Consider the following 22,322-nt stretch of genomic DNA (forward strand, 5'->3'; position numbering starts at 1 on the left):
TTCTATTTTTGTATTTTGATCGGAGATTTTGATAATAAAATTATCTATTAGAGGGATTTATAATATTTTCAAAACTTACGAGTATATATAAAATTTAAGTCATATTTTAAAAGTGGTCATATTAGAAATATAATATTGGATGTACAAATTCTTTTATGAGATAATTAGTTTAAAAAAACCATTTTTTTAGGAGTCAAATTGAAATATGACCTCTTTTTTGGAGTGAAAGTTTATAATTTTTATTTTATTTCTTATCTTTATAAAGTTAAAAAAAATCATAGATAAATTTATTATTCTTTTAAAAAAAATTATATTTTATCTCTTATTTCTTAAAAATATGACTAGTTAATTTATTTGTTAGTTTAAAAATAATTTAATATTTAATTTTTAACGCTAATTTGGGAAATAATTAGAAAAAATAATTGGTTTATAATAAACGGTTAGATTGGAGGTATAAAAATTGTGAAGGGTAAAAATAGAAAAAACAAATAGATGAAATATTTTGTCTACATCAATTACAAAAAGATAGATTGTAATTTAGAAAAAAAAAAAGACTTTTTAAATAGTTTTTCATATAATAAAATAAAATATATAGAAAATCCACCTTCTCTTTTCTATTTATGACCGTAAATTCTCATCTCTGACGCAAACTCTTTATCTTCTCTCTGTCTCTGTTTCTCGTCTCAAGTAAGTAATCTAACAGACCAATTTTTAATTTATTTATTTATTTTTATTTAAAAATATAATCTTTAATTACTTGCTTTGCTATTTCATGTCGAATTGGTTGATTTCGATTTTGATCAGACTTTAATATTTCCCCAATTTAGTTGACTCGTTTATATCAATTATTTATTATGAACAAACGTGCTCTCACGTTAATAATAATTTCTTTTATTCACATAAATTAAATAATTGGAGTAGTCGTCATTCGAATTTTGTTATTTTTGCTGTTCAAATCTATTTATGATCGTTTTACAGTACCGGAAAAAATTCTCATTATTGTTACTGTGTCTGTACTCTAGGTTAGGGTTTGTGGGGATCGTGAACTAGGACTGAATTTAAATGTTGTTTTTATACCTTAATTTTACAAATTTTTGTAAACAAACTGATCATTGATGAAGCATGCAATGAACGGAATAGGTTAGACTAAGAAGGTCAATGTAATTGTTGAGGATGAATTGTGTTGTGCAATGCTACCACGGATTGTATGTTTAGTTTGTTAGTGCAGTATTCCGTTAGATATGGATAAGAAGGTAGTTGGAATAGTGAATTTTGGTGTTAACTTGGATTGCGGCTAGAAGAAAATCATGGGTTGCAATGATTGATCGAAAGTGCTTTTAATATTTTTTGGATTGCAGGTGAAGTAATTTAATCTTTTACATAATGGGTGGAAGTGCGATAGATAGTTTGATGGATGATGATTGGGAGCTCCCTTCCCTATCTAGTGGAGAACAGTCTGTGGCCAGTGGAGAACGGACTGTGGTTTTAGTTGGGCATACTGGCAATGGAAAAAGTGCCACCGGGAATAGCATTCTTGGAAGAAGGGCTTTTAAGTCCAGGGCTAGTTCATCTGGTGTTACTAGTACTTGCGAATTGCAAAGAACTGAACTCAAAGATGGCCAGATCATTAATGTTATTGATACTCCTCGTATGGTAACTTGGATTTGATTGTACAGTTTACAAATTTTATCTTGTATCTGAAATTTGTTCATCAAATAAACTAATGTGATGAGTCATTGCAGGACTCTTTGATTTTTCTGCTGAATCTGAATTTATTGGGAAAGAAATTGTCAAATGTATTAAATTGGCGAAGGATGGTATCCATGCAGTCCTTGTAGTTTTTTCAGTGAGAACCCGTTTTTCACAAGAAGAACAAGCTGCGCTACGCAGCTTGCAGACTTTGTTTGGAAGCAAAATTATAGACTACATGATTGTAGTCTTCACCGGTGGGGATGAACTTGAAGATAATGAGGAAACATTAGAAGACTATTTGGGTCGTGACTGTCCAGATCCTTTAAAGGTTTCTTTTTTAACTTAAGTTTGATTTATTAGCCGTGTTGTTTATTTTCTTAAAGGTCTTTGTTTTGAGTGAATTTATTTGTGAAGTTCTAGGGTCCTCTAAGGTTGGAACTCCCTCTACTATCATGGATCTTTAACTTTATATAGGATTTAGCAATCCAGTCTTAGTCACTGGATCTATGTTTTCCATACATTGACTAGTTTGCTGGTGAGGGACCAGTATTTGCTACATAATTGCAATTAGTGTTACAAGATTAAACTTTCTTTAAAGCCCGTACAGATCTGTCCTCATGATTGGTTTTTATTCTTTCTTCCCTTTCAGTTGTCTTTAATATTAGCGAGAGATTTTTTTGGTGGCAACAATGCTAACACATTTGCCCCAACATTTACTTGATGATTTCTACTTCTTACTTTTCTAACTTGATAAATGATTTACCCAAGCTCAATCTTTAGTTGCATAAATAATTTGAGCAGATGGGTAAAATTTTCTTCTAGCCCTTACCTTGCAGTCAACAAAAGGGATTTATCCTTTGCTCATTTTACTTTTTATCATTTATAGGAATCAAAATTGGCTTCTATAAATACTGCAATAAATTGTCAAGTTTGTTGATGCTCAAGAAAATGCCATCCTGTGTCTACAAATTGAGGCTTTTGCTTGAGCTTTTTGTAAAATTATCACATTATTTCATGCTTTGTTATATAATGTAAGGAATCTTACCTTATGATTTAAAGTTACTAATTTAGAGCCACTTAGTTTGAGAAGGAAACTTTTTCATCATGTTGTAATGAGTAGGCTTGTCATTTTCTCTAGTGATTTGGTTCTGGTTTTGTTTACTTTTCTAATGTATTTTGTATGACTTGCTTTTGAGGTCTTGAAATACAGGAAGTAGGCATTTTGATAGGACCTGACTTGCAAATCAACCAATACTACCAACAATATCAAGAAAACGATGAACGAAAGATTGGCTTCGAGGGTCAACCACCTCCACAAATATTGACTTCGAGGGTCAGTTGCCTCCCTTCCAATTTCCTTTTTAATTATGAATCCCCTTCCTTTTTCTCTCCTCCTCTTTTTATTCTCACCTATCACCTTTTTGCTCTAACCGAATTCCACCTACATCCTATCCTATCATGCCATCTGTCCTCCCTAACAAATTCCAACTTCCTACATAACAAATATTCAGCAATATTCCTCTACTTCTTACCATTACCCTTCTTGCGGTACACCAGCGCTTTTAGTTGCTCATCATTACCCTCCCAAAGGAGAACCACCTTGTCCTCAAGGTGGAAAGAAGGAAATTGGTGGTGAATAATGTCAAAATCCTCCCATGTGTTTTCATAGGAAGGTAAGCCTTTCTATTGAATCAGCACCTCTCACTGTCCATTCAGAAGTTTCCTTTTCTTGAAGACTGCTTTAGGTTCAAGTTGTAAAATTAAATCCTCGTTAAGGGCTGCCGGTAGAGGCTGGCTATTGGGGATTGGGAACGTTGCTTTCTTCAGTTGTGAAACATGGAAAACGTTGTGAATATAAACTGAAGAAGGTAGTGCCAACCTGTATGCCATGGCTCCAATTTTGTCCATGATTACAAAAGGACCGTAAAATCGCGGGCTCAGCTTCTCATTATAACGACGGGCTAAGGATCGTAATCTGTATGGTTGTAACTTCAAATATACAGATTCTCCTATCTCAAATGTCACCTCTCGGCAATAGCGATCACCATACGTCTTCATGCGGTTTTGAGTCTTGATAAGATTTGCCTTTAACTCCTCAATGATGTGGTTTCGTTATTGAAGTTGCTGGTCAACTTCAATAACTGGATAAGTATGGTCCGCATGGTGTAACACTGTTGGAGGTTCACGGCCGTAGAAAGCCTTAAATGGACACATTCCTATAGAGCTATAATAGGTGGTGTTGAACCAAAATTCTACCCATGGAACCCATTTTGGCCACTATTATGGGTGGCTACTGACAAAGCAACTGAGGTATGTCTCTAAGCAACGGTTTACCACTTTTGTTTGACCATTCGTCTACAGATGGTAGGCTGAACTCATGTGCAAATGGGTCCCGGGCTGTTTAAATAATTCGGCCCAGAAGTTGCTCATGAAAATCCTATCTCGATCAGAAATAATGGTTCGGGGAAACCCATGCAACCTAACCACTTCTTTGATAAACAGGTCTGCTACCACTTTGGCTGTATACGAGTGTTTAAGAGTGACAAAATGGCTATATTTTGTCAATCGATCAACCACGTCCAGAATAATATCAACCCCATTCGCTTTGGGCAGCCCCATAATGAAATCCATAGAGACATCATCCCACACTTGGTTAGGAATATGTAATGGTTGCAGCAAACCTGCTGGACTTAATGCGTCGTATTTATTTGGTTGATAGATACGGCAAGCAGCTACAAATGCCTTGATATCTTTCTTCATTCCCATCCAAAACACCACATTCGAGATTCGCTTGTATGTCCGAAAAAATCCAGAATGGCCCCCAATAGGTGAAGTATGAAATTCCTGTAATGTCTTGTGGATGTGAGGCCCCGATTTAGGTAACACTAACCTGTTATGGTACAGCAGATGGCGTCCCACCAAGCTAAAATAAGAGTGACTGTTCGGGTCAATCAGGAGCTGTTGTATAATCCTTTGTAACTCGGCATCTTGCTGGATTGCATCCTCTAAACTGTCTAGTCCAGAAAAACAACCCATAGAAATAGCATGATGCTCGACTGTATCAGGCATCCTGGAAAGAGCATCTACTACTTTATTTTGTGGTCCCGATTTATATTGAATGATGAAATCCAGTCCCAACAGTTTGATAACCCACTTTTGTTGACTTTCACTTAATAATTTCTGGTTAGTTAAGAAATGGAGACTCTGTTGATCTGTCCAGATAACAAAACGTCTTCCCAAGAGGTAATGTCGCCATTTTTGCACAACCAAAACTATAGCCATTAATTCCCGCTCATAGACCGATTTCAATTTGGAATTGATAGACAAACCTTTGCTAAGAAATGCAATAGGCCGCCCCTCTTGCATCAACACAGCCCCTAACCCGTTTCCCGAAGCATCGGTCTCTATAATAAATTCTTGAGTGAAATTTGGCATCCGTAGGACAGGGACACTCGTCATGATTCTTTTTAACTCTTCGAAGGCCCGTTGAGCTGCTGTATTCCATACAAAAGAGTCATTTTTTAAAAAGGCAGTGAGTAAAAGAGCTATCTTACCATAATCGTGAACAAAACGGCGGTAGTAGCCTGTCAGCCCAAGAAATCCTATGAGTGCTCTGATGTCCCTTGGTTCTGGCCATTTAGTGATGTTGTCTATTTTGGAGGGATCAACTGCCACACCCTTAGCTGACACTACATGTCCCAGATATTCTAATTGGAGTTGCCCGAATTGAAACTTCTTCTGATTTACCATCAACTGATTCTCCAATAATACCTGCAAAATAATGCTTAAATGCTTCGCATGTTCATCCATCTCCCTATTATAAATCAGTATATCACCGAAGAACAACAACAAAATTTTTCTCAAATACGGCCTGAATACATCATTCATGACTACTTGAAAAGTTGTCGGTGCATTGGTAAGGCCGAAAGGCATTACGAGAAATTCATAGTGCCCTTCGTGTGTCCGAAAAGCAGTCTTGTGTGTGTCTTCTGGTTTCACTCTGATTTGATGATATCCAGATTTCAAATCGAGTTTCGAAAATACTGTTGCCCCTTCTAACAATTTGTCGATAGTGGGAATCGAAAATTTATCCAGAATTGTCACCTTGTTAACTACCCGATAATCTACACAGAATCGCCACCCTCTATCCTTCTTTTTCACCAATAAAACAGGGCTGGAGAACGGGTTGATGCTTGGTTTTATAATTCCTGAAGCCAACATTTCCTTGACAATACGCTCTATCTCATTTTTCTAATAGTAAGGGTACCAGTATGGTCTGAGGTTTGGTGGCTGTGTTCTAGAAACTAACTGAATAGCATGGTCTTTTGACCTGGCAGGTGGTAACCCGGGGAGTGGCTTGAAGACTTGGCTAAACTTTCCCAAAACCTCCAGCAGTCTATCATCGATACTCCCAATTTTTTTCACACTGAGTCTGTATCTGCCCAAACTCGATCAAACAGCCTTGCCCTTCACTCTGTAATGCCTTAATCATCGCCTTGAGGGATACCATGGTTTTGCTAAGAGATGGATCCCCATATAGACAGACTGTCTGGTTTCCCAATGTGAACCTCATAGTTTGTTTTCTCCAATCCGTAATGGTCTCGCCCAAAGTCTCAAGCCATGCAATGCCCAGAACTACGTCAGAACTGCTCATATCAAATGGGAAAAAATTTTGAACAATCGTCACCCCTTGTAACTCCATGCACACGTCCCTACATTCTCCTTCACACCTCACATTATACCGATCACCTACTTTGACCCCGAAGGACTGAGTCCCTAACACTGGTATTCCCAATCGTTCAGCCACCTTTGACCTAATAAAATTGTGGGAAGCCCCACTATCAATCAACACAATCAATTCCTCACCTTGGATTCTTCGTTTGAGTTTCATTGTCTTTGGACCCTGAATCCCCACCACTAAACTAAGAGAAAGCTCAACATTTTCCTGCTGTTGCTCTGTTTCAGTTTTGACAGTTTCTCCACCCTCAATCGGATTTGGGTCATCTTCTTCTTCATCAATCAAGATGATTTGAAATTGTTTCTCACCACATTTATTCTCAATCGAGTACTTTCTGTCGCACTTAAAACAGATTCCCTTCTCTCTTTTCCTCTGGATCTCGGCATCTGTCATTCGACGAAAGGGAAACTCTCATCGTTGAAAATGTTGTAGTTCGAATGGTCGGAAAGTCGTCGTCGTCGATGGTTCGCTCGTGGAGGAATTCTTCAACGATCCCTGCATGGAAGATTCCGGTGTTCGTCGACTGAAATGGGAAAGGGAGTTGGAGTTAGATTTTAGGGATTCGATTGAGTTGGGAAATTTGGGATTAATTTCAAATCGGGTCGGGTTATGGTTGTCGAATCGGGTCGCGCTCTTGGATCCATGGTTGCTGGACCCATATGAAAACCCAGGCCCAACTGTGCGTGAGGCCCTGTTTGCTCCCACTTGGGCTTCTTCTAAAGCTTGATTTCTTTCTTCTATTCTCTGGGCTAGCTCAATTATTTGGGTTAATGAATTTGGTTGGGCCAAACGAACCTCAACCCTAATCTCTATTTTTAGTCCATTCACACAGGCAGCTTGTAGAATATCTTCTTTCTCCCCTACCAAAAGTGCTGCTACTGCTTCAAACTGACGACGGAACTCCACCACTGAACCAGTTTGTTTCATTGCCATTAAGGATTCATATGGGTTGAGCTCTTATGATCAACTAAATCTCTAAAGTAGTGCCAACTTAAACATAGCCCACGAGCTTGCTGGCGTTCTGGATTTTGTCCAATGGAACCAATTTATAGCTTCTCCTTCCATGCAGACAGTTGTCGCTGTCAACTTTCCTTCCTCCGATATTCCATTGAGACTGAAGTACCACTCTACTCTAAAGATCCATCCGTAAGGATCTTCACCGGAAAAGATTGCCATCTCCAATTTTCGTCCCTCTATTTCATTGCGGGTTTGGTTACTGTTCCCAGATCCACTGGCTCCATTTGCATTTTCTTCTTGCTGAGACTAAACATTTTCTACTGAACGTACCTCTGCTCTACCAGCCTTTTCCTTATTCTTTCGTCGTACCCATGATTGTAACTCCACCAAACACTCCCGGATGGTACCCATTTCTACTCCCAGCTTTGTAACCTCTCTCTCTACATTATCCAATCTAGAATCTATCCTCGTCAACACCATTACCTAGACCACAATACTCTGATACCACTTGATAGGACCTGACATGCAAATCAACCAATACTACCAACAATATCAAGAAAACGATAAACGAAAGACTGACTTCGAGGGTCAGCCACTGATGCGTTGTAACTACAACATGCAATATAGCAAGTGCACTAGTCGCACAAAGTAATAAAGTGATAAGAAAAGTATCGTTCCCACGAAGATTGGTTGCTAAACACTAAGTTTTCTACTGTTTACAAGTTGGAGCATCGAAAATGTTTGGATTAATGGGAGAAAATTAAATCTAAAACTAAAACAAAATCTCTAAGTATGGGACACTAAATTATGAAAGCACGATTAAACACAGGGGTAAAATTCAATTTAGATAAAAGGGTAGGGTTTTGACTTCATTCAAACTCTATGGATTAAGTTACGGATTATGCCATATCCATATTCACATGCAATTGGTTGTAAATCAAATTCCCTAAATTGTTAATCATACCTTCTCAGGCTATGACTTCCTACTTTTCTCTATTACACTTCCACACCCAACAATTTGAAGAATAATATATTCAAGTTCATTATGCTCATAGAACCCTAGATTGATTTCATTGGTTCTTAAATCTATCTCTAGCATTTAATACTACAATGATGATTACCCAAGAAGCTTAACATGAATCATTTCTCAATCTCATTACATTCATCAAATAAATTCAATAAAAATAGGATAAACACACAACCTATGCAATAGAAGATGGAAATAACAATAATCATTCATTAATCCATAAAAATTGAAGTTCATCAAAACCCTAACCCACAAAAGAGTTAGTTCATACTTAAATCACGAAAACAGAAAATAAAAATAGTAAACTCGGAGTTCAACATCATAAAATTGAGAGAAAAGACGAGATCTCCCCTAGTTGAAGAAATCACCAGATTCAATCCCAAATCTTCTCACTTCTCACTACAAATTTATCAACTCTAAGCTAATGAAAATGGGAAAGCTACTCTAGACTAAGGAAAACGTGATCCCTCTCAAAATGGCAAGGTTTTTCTTTTATACCTCGCCCCAAAACCTAAAACTTTACCTAAAAACAAAACTGTACATTTTACAAAAACTGGAAAATGCAGACTTCGTCGCGGCGAAGAAGAATTCTCACCGTGGCAACGAAGTAAACTGAAATCTAGTGCACAACTCATTTTGCCGCAGCAAAGAACAACCTTCACAGTGGCGAAGCTTCATGAAAAATTCTGAATTTACAGAATTGCCCTCCGCTTGCTTCTTTGCTTGAATCTTCGATCTTCGGTGCTCTCCCCTGGGAACAAGCTTCATAGTGCTTTACTCTGCTTCAGAACTCTCCCAACTTCTGAGGTCTGCTTACTTCTGAGTTTAGAAACTCCAATTCGGTCGTTAATTGTTCAAAATGTCCATTTTAGCCTGAAACATGAAATGTAAAAAACTAAGTAACAGTTTAAGCATAAATGAACTAAGAAGTATCTAAAATCAGGCTTAAAAGCTTAAATAAAACAGTATAATCCTCGAATTATCAAATACCCCCAAACTAGAGACATGCTTGTCCCAGAGCATCAGGTACAAAACAAAATAAAAGAAAGACACAAATGCTCAACAACACAAAACAGCAAAATAAACAAAAATTAAAAAGAAAAACAAGAGACTCGACTCAACAAAACAACTGCCTAGAATTTATACAAATCTCAAAGGTTGTTTCAAAATTATTATTAGAAAAATATTCAACACTGCAAGAAGTTATAAGTTACGACGACTTTCTTTCCCAATTGGTCCCCCAAGTAGGTGATCCCCACTTTAATCCATCTTCCGACTTCCTGGATTATTTTATGCAAAAATGCAAAGTTTATCAAATGGTTGCAGACTCTATAAGCCTAAATATTGAACTACTCTCCACTAATGAGGATTAGACATTGCTAAGAATCAAAAGGTCTTTGCAAACTTGTAACGTTAGGGTCGGATAGTGGGCTCCAAGGAAAATGATAGGATAAGCAAATAAGAGAATTTGGTTTCCTTAAAGCAAACACTAAGACTAAATCAAACTCCCACTTCATTTCCCAACCATTACTCAAGATGTCAACCCAATTAACAACCCTCAATTATTCACAATTCTTATTTTTGCTTCTGCAATGCAGTTCTTGAGAGAAACAAAATTGAAGCAATTATTATTTATTTTTATTTTTTTTAACAACAACAATACCATTCACATTGAGGTCAATTACCTCTTCTTATTCTTTTTGCCCTTCTCACAACTCTCAAACTATTCTTTTGGTTCATTCACACGACTCTTTACGTTCTTTGTGTTTGCATTAGGTCCAAAAATTTCTCCTAAAAGGTATGATAAAGTGTTTAGGGTAATTGGATTTGACAATTTTTTCTTGAATTGCAAGAAAAATACAGCAATGAAAATCTCATAAGGCTCAAATGGGTGACTAGGGAAAAATTATTTCATGGGTCGGCTGGAAAGGCTTAAACATTTTGAAAAAAATTGCCTAAATCATTTCCTCAACAATGTCTTATTCCTAAAATTTCGCCTCAAGCACTTCTCTACTAGGTTCTAGAGTCCACCAACATTATCAAAGCTTTACCTAACCACATAAAATGAATCTACGCATGCTGAAATAGATGAAAATGGTGGTTGAACCACTCAACAAACCTCAATCAAAATTCAGTCAATAAACATAAACTTGAAGTAATGCTTAACATTTTTCAACAATAAAATCCTAGCAACCCTATTCTTATCATTGATTTATACAATTCATCATTGGTAAACACAATCAAACCAAAATTAAATAAACAAAAGTTCAAAAATTTCTAATTTTTCCTACCCCCAAACAAAAATGACATTGTCCCCAATGTCCCATTATGCATAAATTAGGAATAGAAAAACAAAAATTGACAAAGGTACGAGATAGTTCCCTGATTAATCCGTGAAGTTGTAGTTTCGCTCAACAGTGTGCACACCCGGTCCTTGAATCTTTCATCACCAAAATCTGTAAAAACAATTGAGACTGTGGTGTCCACTGTGTTAGAATAATTCACTAACTAAACTGAAATTATTACAACCCTAATCTTGTCTTTGCATCAACTACGAAATAAAAAAATAAAACAACTAAAACAACCAAAACAATCCAAAACAAAAATATCAACTGAGTTTAATGTTTGAAATGAAAAACAAAATCAATTAAAAACAAGGAAAAATAAAAGAAAACAGAAATAGGTGCTCCGGTGCTCATTGTTCGGCCTCCTCATCTTCTTCTTTGTCGTCCTCCTCTGACTCGGAGCCCATCCACTCTTCTGACTCCCAGTCAGCCCATTGGATGGTACCTTGACTTTGAGCGGCATTTACTCCAGAACTACACTTCAAATCAACAATGCAACCCAAAAATTCAAACCTAAGTGTTCTACAACAACCAATTCAATCCTGCAAAAATTGACAACACTTTCAAAAATTCACACTTAGACCCCCAAACTATGATTTTTCCAAATTCAACCAAACATTCCAAAATTCAAAACCCACACTCCTCAATATCACACAATCCACAATCAACCATTCCTCAAACAAAATCAAGCTCACAAGCACAAAAAATTTCACCACTCAACCAACAATCAAAATTTTCAGATCCACAAATCAAAACTCGAAATTGTGTGATAAAAAGCTTAGGGAACTTAAAATCTTACCAACACTAAGGAGTATTCGCCACCAATTTAGCCAAAATCAGCCCAGATTGGAAAACCCCAAAATTCTTGAACTCAAAAATTTTGTGAATTTTTCGTAAAGATTGTTGTTGAAATGCGTTGTTTTGGAGTTTAGGAGGGTTAAAGAGTGAGAAACTTGGCTGGAAAATCAATGGGGACGCTCTGGATTGAAGTTGGAAAATTTTCTCTCAAATGGGATTGACAAGTTTTTGCGAAAATGAACGTTAAGCAAGGTTTTTATAGAAAGCAGGCTTCGCCGGAGTGAACAACAATCTTCGCCGCGGCGAAGTTCTTAAAGTTAAAACCCTAAAAACCTAACCCTTTTGATGCTGTGGCGACGACAAATTCTTCGCCGCAGCAAAAAAGTACAGTAGCGACCTCGCCGCGGCGAAGACAAAACTTCGCCGTGGTGAACTTTTTCTTAGCCAAAAATTCATAGACATCTTCACCCGGCGAAGACAAATTCTTCTCTGAGGCGAAAACATACAGAAGCTGCATCATTTTTTAGGTTACTTCGCCCCGGCGAAGAACAATCTTCCCCACGACGAAGTCTGGAGCATTTTCAACTTCATTTTCATACGATGTGTTTCACCGCGGCGAAGAATATTTCTTTGTCCCGACGAAGTCTGGAGCATTTTCTTTCCTCCACCTTAGCTTAAAACTTCACCTGAAACACCTAAAAACACACAAGTTAAAATCATTCAAAAATCATAAGAAAACCAAACAAATTCAAACAACAATGAAATGAAAAACAATTGAAAACACTTGAGTTGCCTCCCAAGAAGCGCTTGTTTATAGTTGAAAAGCTCGACTCTCTCAATTTTTCAAGTCAGAATGTCAAGCCGGATTGGGACGGACTTGCAACTCAGCATCTCATCAATGTATGGCTTCAGTTTCTATCCATTGACTGTAAAGGTGTCATTTTCTTCATGTGACACTTCCACCGCTCCGTATGGGAAAACCTTTGTAACTATGAATGGTCCGAACCATCTAGACTTAAGTTTTCTGGGGAAAAGCCTAAGCCTAAAATTATTCAAAGTTCTTCTCCCTGATATGCTTATCATGGCACTTATTGGTCTTCTCCTTATACATTGTAACGCCCCACTTGAGGTACGTTATTATTGTTTCTTCTTTTACTCTTATTTGAGTTGGTTTCTTGGTATTATTGTTTGGTTGACCTTTGATTGAGTGTTATGTTGAATACTTGCCCTGAAATTGGTTGAAAATAGAAGAAGTTCAGTATTCCAAGCTTCGCCGGGGCGAAGAAGAATCTTCGCTGCGACGAAGAGGTGATGAAGCCATGGGAAGCTGCTGGACAGTTTCGCCGCGACGACAGAAGCTTCCTCGCCGCGGTGACAGAAGCTTCCTCGCCGCGGTGACAGAAGCTTCCTCGCCGCGGCGACAGGCCGACTAAAATGTTTGTTAAGTTTTTGATATTTTCTTCCCTAAGGGCAATTTGACCATTCTACCCCTAATTAGCAAGAAAAGTGGGGAGTAAAATGGAAGGAATTTTCATGGAGAATATGTTGTTATGGGGGTGTGTTTGTAATGAATCAAAGGATATAGATAGAATTCCCAAAGAAGAGTAAGGGCAAAATGGGAATACTTGTGTATAAATTTCATTAAAAGGAATTAAGTCATTGCAAACCCTTCATTCTTCTTCTCCATCGCCACTCTCCTCTCTTGCTTCCTCTCAAATTCTCTTTCTTTTGATCAAGGAGTTTTAAAGGGCTTTTGGAGTGATTTGGGGTAGAAAATCAACCTAAGGCATCCTAAGGTAAGGATTCTTGCTTTGGTTGTGAAGCTTTGTGAGTTTTTGTATATATTGAATATTGAGGGTTTTTGTTCTTTTGTTTAAGAGTAGAGAAAAAGTCAAGCAAACCAAGTGAAAGGAAGAGTTAGTGAAATCTCTCCATAACAAGGTAAGTAAACCCCAACCCAAGTTGAGATTTGGGAATTTTCTTGATTAGGGTTTTGATAGCACTTATGTATGTGTGTTATATACATGTTATATGCCATGTTATTGAGGCTTAAATAGAGATTTCTAGTGCTTTGTGATTGTTTATACCTTTCAAATATAAGAAGTGAGTTGTGGGTTGGAAAGGTAGTTTGAGATGGAATTGAAGGGGTATTGTGGAACCCTTTTGGAAGTGTCTTTCTTTGGCAGGTTATGTGGCTATGTGAGGGGGTTTCTCCCCATTTTGGATGGTTAGAGAAAGATTTAGAATCATTGCTATAGTAGAGTTTTATGATGCACTTGAGTTGTTTGATGAAATGCCTAATAGAGGTTTGAGTATGAGTAGTGAACCTTAATTCTTGCAACATTGCATGTTGGCATTTCATAAGTGCATTAGTGGAGATGAACCATCCATAGGCACTAATTGTGCATTGAAAAGTGACCTAAGAAAGAGTAGGAAACTTTGTGTATGCAATTACTCTATGAGTAGAGAACTTGGTGGATGCAACTACTCTAAGGGTAGAGAGAATGAAAAATGCTAGAATAGAGTGAATGAGAAGAGTAGTAGAGATGGGTTGATGCTTTGTGATCATCACCCGACAGTTATGAGAATCGGGTTGATGCTTTGTGATCACCACCCGAATAGCCCTTAGAGATGGGTTGATGCTTTGTGATCGTCACCCGATAAGTAGTAGAAACGGGTGGATGCTTTGTGACCACCACCCGGTTAGTTATTAGATAAGGGGTTGATGCTTTGTGATCATCATCCGACATTTATTAGAAGTGGGTTGATGCTTTGTGATCATCACCCGACAGTGATTAGAAACGGGTTAATGCTTGGTGATCGTTACCCAAAAGTCATAAGAAACGGGTAGGTGCTAGGTGGTCTCCACCCGATAGTTACGAAAACCGAGTAGGTGCTTCGTGATCCCCACTCGGTAGTCACTAAGAACGGGTTGGTACTGTGTGAATTCCACCCGATAGTCATGGAGAGTGAGATGGTGCTGTGTGAACGCCATCCGGCCGTACCTCCGGTAAGATGAGGCCATGATGTTTAGTAGAAACAGAAATAGAAACAGAAATAGTATAAGGAAAGAATTAAGAGTTATACATACGGGGACAGACAGATAGAGGGTTTTACTTACTGAGCATTATTTTGTGCTCACCCCGTTATTTTCCTTTGTGGATGCAGGATCTAGGTGTTGATGCAGTCGGAGGGGCGTCGGCAAGCGAGGAGCAATAGCTACACTGTTTCCCCTGTTTTGTCTTTTAAAATGGCATTTTTGTAAATGACGTTCTTTGTGTATAAAAGACGTATGACTTATAATACAAAGGAAAAGTTTTGGGCCCATTTTCTATTGTTATTTTGCATGCATTGTATTAGATTACAGCAGTTGTTACATAATCCAAGCATTCTCATATGCTTCCAGACGGAACTCATCAAGTTTGTTCAAAGTCAACGTCTGTTCCTCCCCAACAGCTCGTAAGTCCATGTTGAGTTGCTTGAATGCCCAGCATACTTTATGCTCGCGTTCTACCAACAAATGACATGCCTTCCCATAAACCATCCTGAATGGAGACATACCAATTGGAGTCTTAAATGCAGTTCGGTAAGCCCATAATGCATCATCCAACTTCCGTGACCAATCTTTCCTAGATGCATTAACTGTCTTTTCTAGAATTCCCTTAAATTCTCTATTCGACAGTTCCACTTGCCAGCTCGTCTGTGGATGGTAAGATATTGCAACTCTATGCATCACTCCATACTTTCCCAACAGGGCATTGAATTGCCTATTGTAAAAGTGTGATCCCCCCATCACTAATGACTGCCCTTGGTACTCCAAATCTTGAGAAAATATTTTTCCTCACAAAATTAATCACAACCCTAGCATCATTAGACGGTAATGCAACTGCTTCCACCCACTTTGATACGTAATCCACTGCTACCAAAATGTATGTGTTTCCAAAAGAATTTGGGGAGGGACCCATAAAGTCAATTCCCCAAACATCAAACAACTCAACAACAAGAATGTTGTTCAACAGCATCTCATCCATTCCTGAACCATTTAGAAAGAATCCTTAAAAACGGTTGGCCAATAAAACCCAGATTGAAGAATCTTGGCTGCTGTCCTTGCTCCTCCAAAATGGCCATCAACTTCCCTCTCATGACAATGCCTTAGAATACTCTTCATCTCCTCTTCCAGAACACATCTACGGATCATCCTATCAGCACAGTGTCTATAAAGGAATGGCTCTTCCCAGAAGTAGTATTTCAAATTTGAGAAAAACTTCCTCTTTTGTTGGAAGGTCATGCCAATGGGGAGCACTCTCGCTGACAAGTAATTTGCGAAATCTGCATACCGTGGTGTTTCCTCCACTCTCATCAACTCCTCATCCGAAAAAGTCTCTCTGATCTAGGTTTCTTTTTCATTTTCCTGAATTGGATGCTCGATCCTTGACAAATGGTCTGCCACCACATTTTCTGACCCCTTCTTATCTCGTATCTCCAATTCAAACTCTTGAAGCAATAGGATCCATCTTATCAGCCTCGATTTCGCTTCTTGCTTTGCCAAAATGTGCTTGAGTGCTTAATGGTCCATGTAGACAATCACTTTGGCACCTAGCAAATATGAATGAAACTTGTCAAAAGCAAAAACCACAGCCAACAATTCTTTTTCAGTGGTGGTGTAATTCAATTGTGCATCAGTGATCGTTTTACTAGCATACTGAATTACATGCAACACTTTGTTTTTCCTTTGTCCTAACACTACTCCTAATGCAAAATCAGTAGCATCACACATCAATTCAAATGGCAGTCCCCAATCGGGAACTACAATAATAGGTGCCGACACTAATAATTTTTTTAGAGTTTGAAAGACATGCATGCATTCATCATTAAAATCAAAAGCAGCATCTTTAATTAATAAATTGCAAAGGGGTTTAGAGATCTTAGAAAAATCCTTGATGAATCGTCTGTAAAAGCCCGCATGCCCCAAGAAACTTCGAACTGCTTTAGCATTGGAGGGTGGTGGCAGCTTCTTGATCACATCCATCTTTGCTCGATCCACTTCTATTCCGTCCTTTGAGATTCGATGTCCCAGCACTATCCCTTCCTGGATCATGAAGTGGCACTTTTCCCAATTGAGAACCAAGTTCATCTCCTGACATATCTGCAAAACAAATCACAGATTAGATAAAGAATGATCAACAGATGAGCCAAAAACAGAGAAGTCATCCATGAAGACTTCTATAAACCTCTCCACCATATCACCAAAGATCGACATCATGCATCTCTGAAAAGTGGCTGGCGCATTGCATAAACCAAAAGGCATCCTATGGTAAGCAAATGTGCCGTAGGGACAAGTGAAGGTCGTCTTCTCTTGATCCTCAGGAGCTATGGCAATCTGGTTATACCCTAAATAACCATCCAGGAAACTATAGTAAGCATGCCCTGCCAATCTTTCCAACATCTGATCAATGAAAAGAAGTGGAAAATGATCCTTCCTGGTCGCTTCATTTAATTTTCGGTAGTCAATGCACACTCGCCATCCTGTGACCATCCTGGTTGGTATCAATTCATTGCTCTCATTCTTAATTACTATGATACCTCCCTTTTTCGGAACCATTTGCATCAGGCTTACCCATGGACTATCAGAAATCGGGTAAATTATGCCCGCATCTAGAAGTTTCACCACCTCTTTCATCGAAGGATTCAATATTCGTTGTGGTTGAACTCTAGGCTTGATATCATCCTCCATGAGTATCTTATGCATGCAAAAAGATGGAGAGATGCCTCTAATATCCGAAATAGTCCATCCAATTGCCGATCGATGTTCTCTCAAAACGCAAATCAATCGCTCTTCTTCTAAATTACTCAACTGTGAACTAATGATTACTGGGAAGGTCTCTGAATCCCCAAGATACACATATTTGAGGTGGGAAGGTAAAGATTTCAGTTCAAGCTTAAGGGGTTCTTCCTTTCTTTCCTTTTCCCTCTCTTTCTCAAAATCAAACTCCTTAAACTTAAGATCTTGGTTCTCATCAATCGGTTGAAGTGCTTCCAACAATCTAGCACATTCATTCTTTGCCGATTCCTCTACCTCTACTGTTCTTGATTGTGTAATACACGCTTCTAGAGGTAGTTGTGGAGAATTCTCTTCAATGGTCTCTACTACTAGTTTATCCACCACATCAACACTGAAGCACGAATCCGGTTCAGATGGAAACTTCATAGCCTTAAACACATTAAACGTTACTGTTTCATCCTGAAACCTTAACAGTAACTTTCCTTCCTGCACATCTATGGGTGCTCTTCCTGTAGCCAAAAATGGTCGACCCAAAATAAGAGGAATTTCCTTATTCTCTTCCATGTCCAAAACCACAAAATTCGCTGGCAAGATGATCTTGTCAACCTTTACCAACACATCTTCCACTATCCCCCTCGGATGTTTTATGGACCTATCTGCAAGTTGCAACGACACGGTCGTTGGCTTCACTTCACCAATGCCTAATCTACTGAAAACATAATAAGGCATTAAGTTGATGCTAGCACCTAAGTCACACAAAACTCGATCAAAAGTAATATCTCATATAATACAAAGAATAGTAAAACTCCTTGGATCTTTGAGTTTCTGAGGTAGCTTCTTCTGAAGAATGGCGCTGCACTCCTCCATCAGCATCACTGTTTCCTCATCTTCTAATTTCCTTTTGTTTGATAAAATCTCCTTGAGGAATTTCGCATAGCTCGGCATCTGTTGCAATGCATTTGCAAAAGGAATGTTAATATGCAATTTTCTAAAAATTTCAATGAATTTGGAAAACTGCTTATCCTGGTTCTTTTTCTTCAGTCTTTGAGGAAACGGCACAAGAGGAATGTGGTGTGCCAATTCTGGTGTGCCAATTCTGGTGGTATCTCGGGAAATAGCAACTTTTCCTTCCTTTTTCTTTGCCTCTCTTCCCGTTTACATTCTTTTTCCCTTTGATTAGGTGGTCTTTCTTCAGCAATTATTTCTTCATCAACTTCCTCATCAGATTCTTCATTTTTCCTTGATGAGCTTTTTTCTCTTCCTGCTTGCTCCACTTTATCCAAAATTGTCCCACTCCTCAAAATTATTGCATTTGCTTGCTCACGTGGGTTTGTCACCGTGTTGCTTGGTAAAGACCCCTGTGGTCTCTCATTTAACTTTTCAGCTAATTGCCCCATCTGTACCTCAAGATTCCAAATGGACGCCCCTTGGTTTTTGAAATTCGTTCTCATCTCATTCATAAATCCTATGGTTTCTTGCATAAACTTCTCAAACATATCCTCCAATTTTGTCACTCTTGGGTCTCCTGGTTGATTATTCACCCTTGTTTAATTAGTTGGCACTGCCCTCTGATTCCATTGATTGTTTTGCTAGTTCTGATTGCCCCAAGACAGGTTCGGGTGATTCCTCCAACCAGGGTTATATGTGTTAGAGTATGGATTGTTTGGCTGCCTTTGATTTCCAGCCAAGTAGTTAACTTGCTCCGAATATGACGATGATGAAGCAAATGTGTTCCCCACTTGACACTCACTGCTCACATGACTACCTGCACAAAAATCACAAGTTAGTTGAGGAGCTTGAATAGAGTTTACTTGCATAGTTCCCAACTGTTTCTGAAGTGCTATGAGTTGGGCTGAGATGGCCATGAATGCATCAACTTCAAGAAGACCCATAGATTTTCTTGGTGTTGCTCTATCATTAGGTCTTTGATAGTTGTTGCTTGCCAAAACCTCAAGCAACTCATAGGCCTCTTCTGGTGTTTTATTCTGCAAGGCTCCCCCTGATGCCGCATCTACCATATTTTGCACATTCACCATCAATCCATTATAGAATGTTTGGACTTGTAGCCAAACTGGCAACCCATGGTGCGGACATTTCCTCATAAGTTCCTTGTATCTCTCCCAAGCCTCATATAATGACTCAGACTCCTCTTGTAGAAACGATGTGATATCATTTCTCATCTTCGCTGATCTAGTTGGAGGAAAGAACTTTGTCAGGAACTTTTGTGCTAACTCGTTCCATGTTGTGATAGTTCCTGATGGTAATGCCATTAACCATCCCTTAGCTTTATCCCCCAGTGAGAATGGGAATAATCTCAACCTGATGGCGTCATCTGACACTCCATCCGATTTGTAGGTGTCACAAATCTCTAGAAAATTTGCAATGTGCTGATTTGGATCTTCCTTCAAATCTCCATTAAACCGTACCGACTATTAGATCATCTGGATGATTGCTGGCTTTATCTCAAAGTTGTTGGCTTGGACCGCAGGTCTCGTGATACTCGACCCACTGCCTTCAACTGTGGGAACTGAGAATTCCCTTAGTGTCCTATTTTCTGCCATCTCTACTACGATGACCTCTGGTTCAACCACTAAAGCCTCTCTTTCTCTTCTCTCTTTGTTAATTCTTCTGGCAGTTATTTCAATCTCAGGATCAACAGGAACCACTGGTTGACGTCTTGCTCTTCGCATAAACTAACAAACAAAGAGAAAGAAAAAGTGAGATCACAAACAAAGTGAGAATAACAACAAAAATAAAATAGAAAAATAAATTTCAATCTAGCTAACGAAAGAAAAACTCAATGTTAACATAAAAATCAATCCCCTGCAACGGCGCCAAAAACTTGATGCGTTATGACTACAACATGCAATATAGCAAGTGCACTAGTCGCACAAAGTAATAAAGTGATAAGAAAAGTATCGTTCCCACGAGGGTTGGTTGCTAAACACTAAGTTTTCTACTGTTTATAAGCTGGAGCAATCGAAAATGTTTGGATTAATGGGAGAAAATTAAATCTAAAACTAAAACAAAATCTCTAAGTATTGGACACTAAATTATGAAAGCACGATTAAACACAAGGGTAAAATTCAATTTAGATAAAAGGGTAGGGTTTTGACTTCATTCAAACTCTATGGATTAAGTTACGGATTATGCCATTTCCATATTCATATGCAATTGATTGTAAATCGAATTCCCTAAATCGTTAATCATACATTCTCAGGCTATGACTTCCTACTTTTCTCTATTACACTTCCACACCCAACAGTTTGAAGAATAATAGATTCAAGTTCATTATGCTCATAGAACCCTAGATTGATTTCATTGGTTCTTAAATCTATCTCTAGCATTTATTACTACAATGGTGATTACCCAAGAAGCTTAACATGAATCATTTCTCAATCTCATCACATTCATCAAATAAATTCAATAAAAATAGGATAAACACACAACCTATGCAATAGAAGATGGAAATAACAATAATCAATTCATTAATCTATAAAAATTGAAGTTCATCAAAACCCTAACCCACAAAAGAGTTAGTTCATACTTAAATCACGAAAACAGAAAATAAAAACAGTAAACTCGGAGTTCAACATCATAAAATTAAGAGAAAAGACAAGAGATCTCCCCTAGTTGAAGAATCCACCAGATTTAATCCCAAATCTTCTCACTTCTCACTACAAATTCATCAACTCTAAGCTAAGGAAAATGGGAAAGCTGCTGTAGACTAAGGAAAACACGATCCCTCTCAAAATGGCAAGGTTTTTCTGTTATACCTGACCCCAAAGCCTAAAACTTTACCTAAAAACGAAACTGTGCGTTTTACGAAAACTAGAAAATGCAGACTTCACCCGGCGAAGAAGAATTCTCGGTGCGGCGACGAAGTAAACTGAAATCTGGTGCGAAGCTTCATGAAAAATTCTGAATTTATAAAATTTCCCTCCGCTTGCTTCTTTGCTTAAATCTTCGATCTTCAGTGCTCTCCCCTGGGAACAAGCTTCATAGTGCTTTACTCTGCTTCAGAACTCTCCCAACTTCTGAGATCCGCTTACTTCTGAGTCTAGAAACTCCAATTCGGTCGTTAATTGCTCAAAATGTCCATCTTAGCCTGAAACACGAAATGTAAAGAACTAAGTAGCAATTCAGGCATAAATGAACTAAGAAGTATCTAAAATCCGGCCTAAAAGCTTAAATAAAACAGTATAATCCTCGGATTATTAGCCACCTCCACAAATACTGACTTCGAGGGTCAGTTGTCTCCCTTCCAATTTACTTTTTAATTATGAATCCCCTTCCTTTTTCTCTCCTCCTCTTTTTATTCTCTCCTGTCACCTTTTTGCTCTAACCGAATTCCACCTACATCCTATCCTATCATGCCATCTGTCCTCCCTAACAAATCCCAACTTCCTACATAACAAATATTCAGCAATATTCCTCTACTTCTTACCACTACCCTTCCTGCGGTATACCAGCCCTTTTAGTTGCTCATCACATTTATTATAAATCAAGTCAAATTACAAGCACTACGGAATTATTTTCTTAAAACTTTATGCTTTACCTTGTAAAAAATTATAAGCACATTTGATATTGTTTTTATTTTATTTGGTTAGCATATATTTTCTAGGCTGAACATCTTCAAGCTTTACGATTCTTAAAATGTTCACATTAATTCTGTACAAAGGCTTATATAAGCTATTTTTCAAATTTATATTAACATTGTTTCAAGATGTTCTTGCTTTGTGTGAAAATCGACGAGTGCTTTTTGATAACAAAAGACTAAGGATGAAACCCAAAGAGCTAAACAAGTTGGTGAACTTCTCTCCCTTGTTAGGGCATCTCCAACCCATGCTATTTACACCAAAATAGCATGGAACAAGTACTCCAATGCAACGCTATTTTCTGCACCAATTTGGTGTGGATAAATAGTGCCACGCCAAATTTGGTGCAGCACTATTTATCCACACCAAATTGGCGTGGCACTGT

At 38.2% G+C, this 22,322-nt stretch overlaps 1 protein-coding gene and 1 non-coding gene across 2 annotated transcripts; both read left to right on the top strand.

Annotated features, from left to right (window-relative positions):
• Window positions 1–609: 609 nt before the first annotated feature.
• LOC116107851 (immune-associated nucleotide-binding protein 9-like) lies at window positions 610–22,205 on the top strand. Its single transcript, XM_031394132.1, has 4 exons — window positions 610–687; window positions 1,359–1,648; window positions 1,743–2,021; window positions 22,066–22,205. Exons 2-4 carry the CDS (start codon window positions 1,384–1,386, stop codon window positions 22,203–22,205), a joined length of 684 nt encoding a protein of 227 aa, XP_031249992.1. The 5' UTR covers window positions 610–687; window positions 1,359–1,383.
• Window positions 19,416–19,522, top strand: LOC116107920. The gene has a single exon (XR_004124561.1). It is a non-coding gene; the product is annotated as a small nucleolar RNA R71 (small nucleolar RNA).
• Window positions 22,206–22,322: the final 117 nt, after the last annotated feature.

Source organism: Pistacia vera, unplaced genomic scaffold, assembly GCF_008641045.1.
Source record: "Pistacia vera cultivar Batoury unplaced genomic scaffold, PisVer_v2 Contig549, whole genome shotgun sequence".
Taxonomy (NCBI): domain Eukaryota; kingdom Viridiplantae; phylum Streptophyta; class Magnoliopsida; order Sapindales; family Anacardiaceae; genus Pistacia; species Pistacia vera.